Raw genomic sequence first — 11,538 nt, 5'->3', positions numbered from 1 at the left:
CGTCCGCAGTCAAAGAGTTAATTGGCAAAGAGGAGTTTTGTAGGCCAGCTGGCAGTCTAAAGAAGCTTCACCATTCAAATAGGTTATGTGCATCGAAAGAAAAACAAAAGTAAACTATCTTTGGTTTGACATGCACATAAATGGAATTCAGAGACTCCACATTCAAAGAGATAGTAAGAAAAATTATGTTGTTAAAAAAAAGTGTAACTTATCTTAATGGAATAATTATATGGATTTGATATTGTTAACAACAACTGATGGGGGAATTTTAATGGGAATCACAGCAAGAAGCCTTTCAGCTTAAAGCAATGATGACTAAGCTTGATGTTCTCTTTCAAGTTGTGGCTCTCATTCTCTTGTCCTGCAGACGTACTCCTTGTTTATTGCACATTTCTTTGTACTCCTGCCTCAGAACAGGTAGATTGGCATTATTCACCGTGACAGTTTCCCCACTGTGATGTCACAGACAGAAACAAAGGCCAGATTTGAAACCAAACACTTCCACGTGTCATAATTGTCGGATCACGTTTCACTTTCCGATGAGCAAACAGGAGGGATGGGGCAAATCAGGGATTCTGTTTGGTTTTTAAAAAGAGAGAGATATGAGGAGACAATTACTCAGGATGGAGCAGCCTTCAGAACCGGTCGGACAACATGTGACGGATGCCAAATCTCTCTCGGCATGGTGTGAAATCTATTTTTTTCCCCCTGTTTTGTCGCCATCTCCACAGCACCCTCTGGCGGTCTTCCCAATACTGATGCGCTGCAAAACAAGGCCCACACTGAAAATGACACACAACTCCCCCTGCCCCCTTTTGGTTCAAAAGTCATCGTGAATCAAAGGCCCCCTGACCCACTTCTAACGTCCACCTGTGGCTCCGGTGCGTCTGCTAGCGTCCAAACGTGAGCGCGGTGGTGCGCTCGGCGGGGGGGAAGGGGCTGCCGCCGGGACCCTCCGTCGGCGGTCTGAGGGAGGCAGGGGGAGAGCGGGAGAGCCCAGGCACAGGCCCCTGACCCACGGAGGCGGCAGAGGGCACGGCGGGCAATGCCACCGTCTGTATGGTGCCCCGGTCGCGTGGCCCAAGGTCCTCGAGCCCCTCCAGGCCCTGCGGGGGACCCTCGTAGCCCATGTTGAGCCGCAAGGGTTGGTGAGCCTGGCAGTAGTCGACGATGGGCTGCTCGTAACGGTAGAACGTCAACGCGCCCATCTGGTGGGGGACCTGGAGCACAGACAGAGAGAGAGAGAGAGAGAGAGAGAGAGGGAGAGAGAGAGAGAGAGATAGAGAGAGAGAGAAATACATTAATTGCTGAAGAAATGTAATCAATATTTGTGGGCTGTAGTGAGACGTGTCATTCAGGGTAACAAAATATTATCATATAACACCAGTATTTTATATTATTATACATGAATTGTTGTTTGACTCCTGCAGAACCACACTGTAAAAAACCCTCAACAACTTTGGAGTTAATTGTGTTATTCACTCTGGGTAGTTATAGTTGTGACATTCTAAGCATGGATAATCTTGTGATCATGAACAATGGGCTTTCTATTATTATCATTATTAGTAGTAGTAGTATTACTGTTATTATTCATATTATCATTAAAATTGTGTTTGAGGTATTTACTGGGGTACATGCAAATGAATGACAATACAATAGAATTATTTGCTTTGTTCTTGAATGTAACAACGAAGGACATACTGTAGGTGACACTCCAGTGAACATAAAAAGTTAATATGGAATTGTCAATATGGAATATGTCAATTTCTTTTGCTACTTAGAAAACCTATATCGGTAGATTCGTTGCATCCTCCATGTGTAAATAATGTCTTTCAGAACCTGGGGACTACTTACACCCAACTTCTCAATGTCACTGACAGAAGCATGAAGTTAATTTACATGTTCAAACAGGCAAGCATCAATGAATGACACAAACCACACAGCGGCTGACATGTGGGGCACCAATGCCCCACATACACCCCCCCCACCCTGCAGGAGGAAATCAAACAGACAGAGCTTTTGCTCCCTCCAGTCTTGCGTCACTTGTCTCAGAGCCAGGAGCTCTCTTCACATCTGGTTATGAGCCTGGTTTTCTGACTTCCTCATCATGAGCACTGTGCCAAGCAAACAGATGAGACTCATGTGGCACTGACATACCTCCACTACCCTCCACCCCCCTCGCACGCACGCACACACACGCACACACACACACACACACACACACACACACACACACACACACACACACACACACACACACACGCACGTTCCCCAACTCCTTTCATGATCTTCCATTTTAGTTTTTTTTATAGCTATAACCATTATTTTATACTTAGGGCTATTCAAAAATAGCAGATATACAAGCTCATAGGTACCGCGCTACGAGCTTGTAGATCTGCTATTTGTTTTGGAAAAAAAATAAAAACGTGTGCAAATCTTTGAATATATATGTTTTTTAAAGCGATCATTTTTAACTCAAGTCTTTGCTTCATGGGGATTCTACAAATGTTTTGAAAAAAACTTATGTTGCTAAAATATCAGTGGTTCTCAAACTTTGTTCATGTCAAGGACCACCCAAAATGATATGTATTTGTCTGCGGACCCCCCATCTCACAACATTTTGTTCCAGGGACCCCCAGAAGCAAAGATTTGAGTTAAAAATGTATATATATTCAAAGATTTGCACACATTTTCAAAAAATAGCAGATCTACAAGCTCACTCGTGCCGCGCTATAAGCTTGTATATCTGCTATTTTTGAACAGCCAAAGAAATCTAAAAATGACATTCAATCCGGGAACGGATTGAATGGGTTAAAAGAAGAGAAAGGGATAATGGAAACTATAGAAAGAAATAGTTCATATGCACACAATATCAGTTGCTTTCTTTAATTAGATGGAATACATGACAAACTGAGAAATGTTTGCCATAACTGCTGAAAAGGCAAAATGTGTGTGGAGTTGAGGAAGTTGCTAGTTGTATAACCTATATTCTGTACTCACTGTACTTGGTGCAATATTGGTCTATCAAACCCAGCAATATTTGCAATACTCTGGCAGCCTTTCTACTGTTCCCTGTGAAATTAAATGCACATTGATATAAGTGTCCCTGTAGGCCTATTTTGCAGAGCTTGGTTGAGTTTGTCGGGGTGAGGCTCTGCACGGATGTGGTTTACCGATGTGGCTAATGTTAGTAATAATGTCACACACTACAGTATTTACTGTTTATGGGAATACCATAACAGTATTTCCTTTCACATTATTTGAAATTCCTGCAGTTAAAACAATCTGATGATCTGTTGTCCTCTCTTTAAAAGAGGCCAGTTGAGGGTAGTCATGAGAGGGCCATAAAGACAGTGGGGTTATCACTGTTGTCTTACACTTAAACATGGCTGTCTGGCGGTGAGACGGATCATCAGATCTTTACACAGGCACAGCCATGGCAACAAACATTCGACAACAACAGCAATGACAGCAACAATTGCGACGGCAGCGGCAAAATGTGACACAAAATTGGGAGAGATAAATAATACAAGCCATGGCCTTTGAGGAGTTGATGGGAGCACAGCAGGAATCACACTGCAACATCATTCATCCAGACGGATATTAAAGCTCTGTTTTTAGACCTTATTCAACCACACTTGGCACTTAAAAAATCACACCCTGTGTGAAGTGGGCGGTGTCTTGCTAGCTAATCACAATACTGAATGGAGTCGATCAATCATGTACAAAGGATAAATACATTTATTGAAACACTCTTTATGATGGACAAAACCATAACTTGAAAAAAACCAAATTTTGGTTTTTTTCAAGTTATGGTTGCTTATATAGGGCTATGCACATGTGTCATGTGACACTGGCCAATCACAGTCCTGAATAGGCTGTGATTGGCCAATCACAGCGCAGGATAATTCTACTAATTTCCTGGGCCCAGATCACAGCGCAGGAAAATGTACATTTTTCCAAATCTCACTTATAGGGGCGGTTTCACCGCCCAAAAATGACAAGAAGGAAACAAAAAGACAAAACAGACTTTCTGTTTTAAAGCTCACCTCTCTCCCTCCCTCTCCCTCTCTCCCCCTCTGTGAGACAATTCATCCCCCAGGTATCATAATATAGTATAACAGCAGACAACGCAATAAGACAATAATAGTACATTAAAGTCGGAATGATAGGAATGATAGGCTTAGACATGGGCCTATGGTAGCCACCAATAACTATTCCTCTGTGTGCTATGAGGTCAGTTATTTTGTGGAAGGAAAGCCATTTCATCAGCTTGTAGTTGTCAACGAGGAGAATAATGTGTGTGTCTGTGAGCATGTGTTTGTGCATGTGTTTATATCCAGCCCAAGATACATAACATGGTTTCTCTTTGTAAACATGAATATGCATATTTATGAAGACACTGATACAGAAGGAGGCTAATCCAAATGTGTGCACAATACACTCCCCTATAATAAAATCAGCACTAATTGCAGCCTTGAGCGCTGCTGTCAATACATACGAAACAAGATAGCACTACTGTTCAACTAGCTGTTAAAACATTTCACGAAGTGAGTCACGCACGGCTGTTTGTTGAACTCCCAGCGGTCTGAACATCGACCGGGAAACGGTCACATGACAAAACAACATCACTACAGCAAACAAATACTGGAAGTCATCCTCGGGGAGACTTATCTTTCAAGAAATCGACCCAACCCCCCGTCCTCCCTCTCTACCCACCCTCCATCCTCCCAACGCCAATCACCAGCAACAACAGCAGCATGCAGCAGCACCGCCATCACCTTCCCTCCCTCTCTATCTCCTGCATGCATTCTCAAATGGACTCCATTAAGCCAGGCCTGCTCATTACATTATAGGCACTCAGTGGATTACTCCTCTGTGCTCGGTTCCAGAACCCCCAACCCCCCCCTTCCCTTCTGTGTGTCCCCCTTCCAGCAGCCACCTCTTGTTGTACAGTCTCATTCCTATTATGTTGTAGTAGCTATTATTCCCTGGTGTTGTACTGTACCAGTCTCATTCCTATTAGTACTCTAGCAGCCATTATTCCTTCCTTGGGTGTTGTGGTTCTCTAAACATTTTCATGTCGTGAACCCTCCACCTTCTAGCGCAGTGGTTCTCAACCAGTGGTCCGGGGACCACCAGTGGTCCTTGGGGTGGTTCCAGGTGGGCCCTAGCTAAACGATGGAGAGTTGGTAACCAAATGGACCCTTATAGATCTTTAACTCTTGAGTGTGAAATTAAACCAAATGGACCCGTATTTTACGCTCTCAAGAGTTGAATTATTGTTAAACATCTGCATTACTTAAAGAATTGTTATTTTGATCAACGTTTGCCTGTTATCTCTCCTAATGGTACCACACCAATACAGCATGGAATTGTGGACAAGATCTTGTCAAAGGACAACAAAACAGTCTAAGTTTTGGGTCTGAGAGGCTAAGTCTCATTAAATGGTGGTCCGTGAATCAAATGCTGAATAAGTAATGGACCTTGATATGAGGAGGGTTGAAAACCACTGTTCTAGCGGATTAAATTACAGTATAGTGAAATGATCCACTTTAAACCTGGCATCTCTATTTTGTGTCAGGGTGAGTGTAGAACAGGACCCCAGAGCAGGATGACAGAGCAGGCAGGGCAGTTCAACACAAAAAGGTCCTTATTAAGCTAAAGGTTCCTCAAACAGTCGTAGGCCTTCAATAACTGAGTATTGAGGCGAGCACCCAAACTCATACTCGCACCAACATAGGTTTTACAGACAGTCAAGCACACAAACTAGAGGTTACGAATGTAACCCCGGTTTTAGTAGGTTCGGAGTTTACTACTCACTATGGGATATCAGCGCCCTCAGGCGATGACACAGAGCAACACACACGCTCCCGACGCCAATACTGATTGGCTAAGGGTATGTCACGAGTCCGGAAGACCCGGGAGTATAAAGCTCCCTCGTGACGTAGGCTCTTCCTCTTAACATTCTCCTCTCTGCATGCCAAATGCGCACAGAAAGGGGTGTCTGGTGAGTAGTAAACTCCGAACCTACTAAAACCGGGGTTACATTCGTAACCTCTAGTTTTACCACGGTTCTCCGTTTACTACTCACTATGGGATTCATAAACCCCCCTTGAGGTAATGAGCCACACAACCCTGACAACCCCGCACGTCCCTCAGCTCCTAGGTCACGTCCCCCCTGGACGTGACCTATGGCCCCATGGGCGCCCCCAACCCACCGGGCTGGGATGCGGGATAGATAATCAAGCTAGGCCCTGACAGACTCCAGAGTCCGCCTATTTACTAACAGGCAGACACAAGCCTGCCTCATAACTCAATATGAGGAACAGGGCCCCATCTCCTGGGAGCCAGCCCAGCTGGTCCCACGGAAACCCCAGAGGAAGTCGAGAAATAGGGAGAAAGCCCCAAGCCTACTCCCTTCCCTCCACTGGCCTGGAGGCAGCCGCTACGCCTAGGACCGCGCGCGCCAAGGATGACGCCGCCACGTCCAGGCTGTAGAAAACCGCAAAAGTCGATTGGGACGACCCATTTTGCGGCTGCACAGATCTCCTGGATCGAAGCTCCCCTGTAGAGAGCCCAGGATGTAGCCATGCCTCTAGTAGAGTGAGCCCTCAGACCCTCCGACAGGGGCACCACTACTCACATAAGCCAACCTAATGGCATCTCGGATCCATCTAGAAAACGTTGCCTTATTGACCGCCTTCCTCTGAACCCCAAGGCCCAAAAGAGACAAGGAGCTACGTCGATGAGCGATTGGCCGCTGTCTTCTGACAATAGAGCTTCAACTCTCACTGGACAGAACAAAGCAACCGCCTATCCTCCGCCGAAACGAAGGGAGGCGGATGGAAGGCTACCAACTCACCCGGATCCGGGGCCACCCCGGTCCTGGTAACGAACGTCAGGTTAGGTTTAAGCAAAACCCTCCTGTCATTGTTAAAACACTTCATGCACTCCGGACTCATCAAGAGTGCATGCATGTCACTGACCCGTTTAGCCGTAGACAGGGCCACCAAGAGGACCGTTTTGAGACTAAAGATCCTCAGATCCACAGACTCAAAAGGCTCGAACGATGGACAGCATAGTGCCTCCAGCACAACCGTCAGATCCCAGGCTGGGAACAGTGGCCTGTTACCCGGCCTGGCTCTCCTGGCGCCGCACAAAACCGGCGCACCAAGGGGTGCTGGCCCACCGTCTTGCCATCGAAACTTCGTGGCAAGCGAAATGGCCGCCCCAAAACACCTTCACTGTTGAGAAGGATAAATCCCGATCTAGCCTTCTCTGCAGAAAGTAAGAATGCTACACATCGAGGCCTGGAAAGCCACCACCACTGGTGACTGTTCCAACCCCCATCTGACCTCGTAAGCATTCCTCGTGGACACGGCCCTTGCGCCCTGGATGGTAGCCATCACGTCAGGGGGAAGGCCACACGAGCTCAAATTCACCCTCTCACGGGCCAGACCCATAGGTCTAGGTCCTGAGGGCGTCCCCCCTCCCTGCCGCAGCAAGTCCCTGCCGACAAGGAGGGCCCAAGGCACGTCGTGAAGGAGAGGAGTTATCTCCTGACCTCTACGTGTCCCATGCTGGGGCCACCAGCAACATCAACAACCCTCTGAGCCTGACCCTCCCCCACATGGGGAGGATCAGCTCTATTGGTGGGAAAGCATAAAGCAGTTCGTTCAGGAGGCTCGGCACCTGGAACGCCTGAATGGACGCGAGACGTGAGTCGCATCACAGCGCCATCTCGCACGCCAATCCGTCCAACACCAGGGAGGCCAAACCTTCCTGCTTGTTGACATAGCACATGGTCGCGGTGTTGTATGTTCTGATCGAGACAGAACAACCCGGAAACCGAGCACCGAACTGTTTGAGAGCGAGGAAAAACCCCGTGAGGCTGGCGTCCGTGGTGATGACCTTCTGTGATATCACAGCGCCTATACTGACCCCTTGGGACAGAAAAGCCACCTGCGACCACGATCCGAGTGTCTCCACGACACCCTGGAAACACCACCACTAGCTGAAAGCCTGAGGTGAGTGGGATCCGAAGAGCCCGCTGCCACCTCTATACAGGTCTCATGTAGAACCTGCCCAAGCGGATTAAGTGAATGACTGAAGCCATGAGACTCACCGCCTGCATGCCTAGTTTGTAAGTGACTTGACGCCCTACGCGAAAAGACCTCACACAAGCTAAGACGCTGTCTAACCTGCCCTTGGACAGCCGCGTTCTGAGCGTGTTCGAGTCCAGCGAGATCCCCCAGAAGGTGGTCCGCTGAGATGGAACCAGAACGCTCTTCTGGACGTTGACTGTGAACATAGCGACGTCAGGTGGGAGAGGGCCACGGCCGTGTGCCGTGCCACCTCCTCCTCTGAGCCAGCAATTAACCAGTCGTCGAAGTTAAGTCGACAGACCGATCCCCTGTCGCCGCAGTGGAGCTATGGCCGCATTGGTACACTGCACGAGCACTCGCAGGCTCAATGACATACCAAAGGGAAAAACCGTGTACTCGTACACTCCCCTTTGTAGCCGAAGTGCAGGAATTCTCTGTGTGGAGGCCAGACTGGAACGTGGAGGCAAGCAACCTAGAGGTTGATGCCCGCCCATCAGTGCCCCTGATGTACCGTTTTGCAACAGCTTTTACGGTCGTCAACAAAGAAATGGATACTTGTTGAGGCCCTTCAGATTCAGAAAGGGCCGTACGCCCCCCCCCCCCCCCTTTTTCTCACCAGAAAAAGCTTTGAACAGAAACCCAGTCGGTTCTGATTCGTAGATATTTCTCTGGTAACGCTCATGCTCAAGAGAGAGAGAGAGAGAACCTTCTCTCTTAGAGTCATGGCTGCTTTTATCTTCCGCCTGAGATAGACACACTCGTCTGACCTAGGAAGTAACACAAGGCATGTGGAAAACACACCAGTTCAACCACAATGTGTTGTTGTTGTTCAGGGGAGCCTGGCCAGTACAACCACAGTGTGTCACTGCCGTACTGAGCTTAACCAGTAAAACACAGTGCAACGCTGATGTACTGGGATAAAAACAGATTCGGATTGCAACCCTCCCAAAAGCTGCTCACCGAGCGAGCGAGTCGGGAGGAGGCGCTGCTGTTATCAGTCCCGTGGGCAACGTGCACATTTCCACGGGGACCGATGACGTCGCCACGCGGTCCAGCGGACTCGTACTGTGGCGTCCATTAGAGACTGTTAGTGTCTGCCATGCTGTGAAACAGGCCTGTCAGGCACAAAGGGCTCATAGAGGAGGCCATCGACGCCCAGGGACCCCCTGGGACCCCTAGCGTCGTGACCTCCTGACCGGGGCTGGATTACGTGCTTGTGTATTTTAAGACATTTTCAAAGGAACAAAATAAAGCACAGAGACAGTGTAAAACAACATAAAAAGTTTAACATACTCTTATGAAAACCCTTTATGTGTGTCTCAAAGCACTCAATGAACCTGAGCCTCCATCGTGGTAGTGTAGACAAAGGGCTAACTAGCTTAGTTTGTAAGCTTAGCCTGGTCTAGTCTAGCCTAGCTACAGGTCGCTTTCAGCCTTTAGCTGCTACCTGTAGCTGTTTGGCTAACCAAGAACGAAGGAGAGCTATGCCCACCGCAGCGTTGTTTTAGGGGACTGGCTAAGCGCTGCACCAAAACAACACTGCTCTTTAACTGTGTCGATGTTAGTGAGGCTAGTCAGCCGCTAAGTGAAACAACATCAGCCTGACTCTATGGGCTCATAGAGGAGGCCCTCGACGCCCAGGGACCCCCTGGGACCCCTAGCGTCGTGACCTCCTGGCCGGGGCTGGATAATGTGCTTGTGTATTTTAGTACATTTTTAATGCAACAAAATAAAGCACAAAGACAGTGTAAAACAACATAAACAGTTTAACATACTCTTATGAAAACCCTTTATGTTTGTCTCAAGGCACCCAGTGAACCTGAGCCTCCATCGTGGTAGTGTAGACAAAGGGCTAACTAGCTTAGCCTGTAAGCTTAGCCTGGTCTAGTCTAGCCTAGCTACAGGTCGCCTTTAGCCTTTAGCTGCTACCTGTAGTTGTTTGGCTAACCAAGAACGAAGGAGAGCTATGGTCACCACGTGTTGTTTTAGGGGACTGTCTAAGCACTGCACCAAAACAACACTGCTCTTTAACTGTGTCGATGTTAGTGAGGCTAATCAGCCACTAAGTGAAACAACAGCAGTCTGACTGGAGGCTATGCCAACCTAGCATACCATAGCTAGTAATAGTCACGGTTAACTCACCAGGAGTGAAGAGACGTTGACATCCGTTTCCATGGAAACAGGTGACGTCGGCACCTAACCCACAGGGCCCGTGCAAGCGTGGGGGTCACGTGACTGAGTACGGAAGCATTCCACGCTGCTCCCTTGGTGTTTACAAAGTCCGTCGCCATCTTGTCTAGGCTTCTTGGCCTGGCTAAAGGAAGCGACGGAGCCACCTCCACCGAAGGAAGCACTCTGTCGCCCTCCAGAGGCTGGCGTGACACGGTGCTTGGCAGGTTGTAAATATTGGGGTGACCTTCGACCCGCACCGCCATCTTGCAAACCTTCCTTCCCACAGTGGGCCTCTGGCGCCCTCTGCCGGATGGATGGTAGAATTGGAAAATTCTGGCGTGACCCATGTACACTGGTGTATAGAAATAGCAATGGGTTTATTACCTTTGTCTTGTTTATAGCATGCACAGTATTCATCCCAGCAGCGTTTGGAAAGTCACCAAGGGACTTTCCAAGCGCTTTGGGCTTATAAGGGGTGGTTATCAACACGGGGACCACCTAGTGATCCCTATGCATCGATGCACCCCGACAGTTGTTGAAAACAGGCAGAGAAGTATCCCATTATTGTCTATCATGCTGTGAAAGCAGGCCTGATAGGCACAATGGGCTTATAGAGGAGGGCATCGACGCCCGGGGACCCCCAGGGACCCCTAGCGTCGTGACCTCCTGACCGGGGCTGGAAGTGTGCTTGTGTATTTTGGGAAATTTTAATGGAACAGAATAAAACACGGAAACAGCATAAACAGTTCAACATACTCTTATGAAAACCCTTTATGTGTCTCAAAGCACCCGATTGTAGCCTCGTTCTTCGTGGTACAGACGCCGGCTCTGAAGAGGCTAACGAGCTGGTGTTGTCCTAGCAAGCTAAGCTAGAACAGCGCTGCTAACAACCTGTTGCTTAGTGAGGCTAGCCATTCGTTGAAACCAGCCGCCACAGGTTCGAGGATCTCTTCCTCGGTGGCTGCGGGAGGTTCTCCCCGTCCGGGGCTCGTCGTGGACACCTCCTGGGTGTCCTGGTACGACGGGAGCTCCAGGAAATCTTCCCCGTCCTCCGCCATGTCGTCATCGTGAAGAGCCATCGACTCCTCGCTGGCAGGGGGGGAGGGAGGGCCGCTGCTATCATTCTGCGGTGGGGACAAGCCCCCATCGCAGCAGCAGCGGCGGGAGGTGGCGTCAGCGTCGTGGACGCTTGACGCTCTAATCTTGGCATCGGCACCGGTGGGGGTCCCATGAGCCGGGGGGCCGCTTGTGCTGCCCG

General features: G+C 48.7%; 1 protein-coding gene across 1 annotated transcript in view; it reads right to left on the bottom strand.

The window, feature by feature from the left end:
* Positions 1-890: 890 nt before the first annotated feature.
* The window catches only part of LOC308078877 (leucine-rich repeat transmembrane neuronal protein 4), a gene marked incomplete at both ends in the record, with an annotated part of 195,521 nt that continues 184,873 nt past the window's right edge, over positions 891-11,538 (bottom strand). The window contains one exon of the mRNA XM_080420220.1: positions 891-1,220. Coding sequence (XP_080276346.1) covers positions 891-1,220 — 330 coding nt within the window. The remainder of the gene's footprint in view (positions 1,221-11,538) is intronic.

Source organism: Gymnoscopelus braueri, assembly GCF_963280865.1.
Source record: "Gymnoscopelus braueri genome assembly, chromosome: 22".
NCBI classification, from domain to species: domain Eukaryota; kingdom Metazoa; phylum Chordata; class Actinopteri; order Myctophiformes; family Myctophidae; genus Gymnoscopelus; species Gymnoscopelus braueri.
Note: the sequence above shows the minus strand (reverse complement) of the source record. Positions and strands in the feature narration are given on the sequence as shown.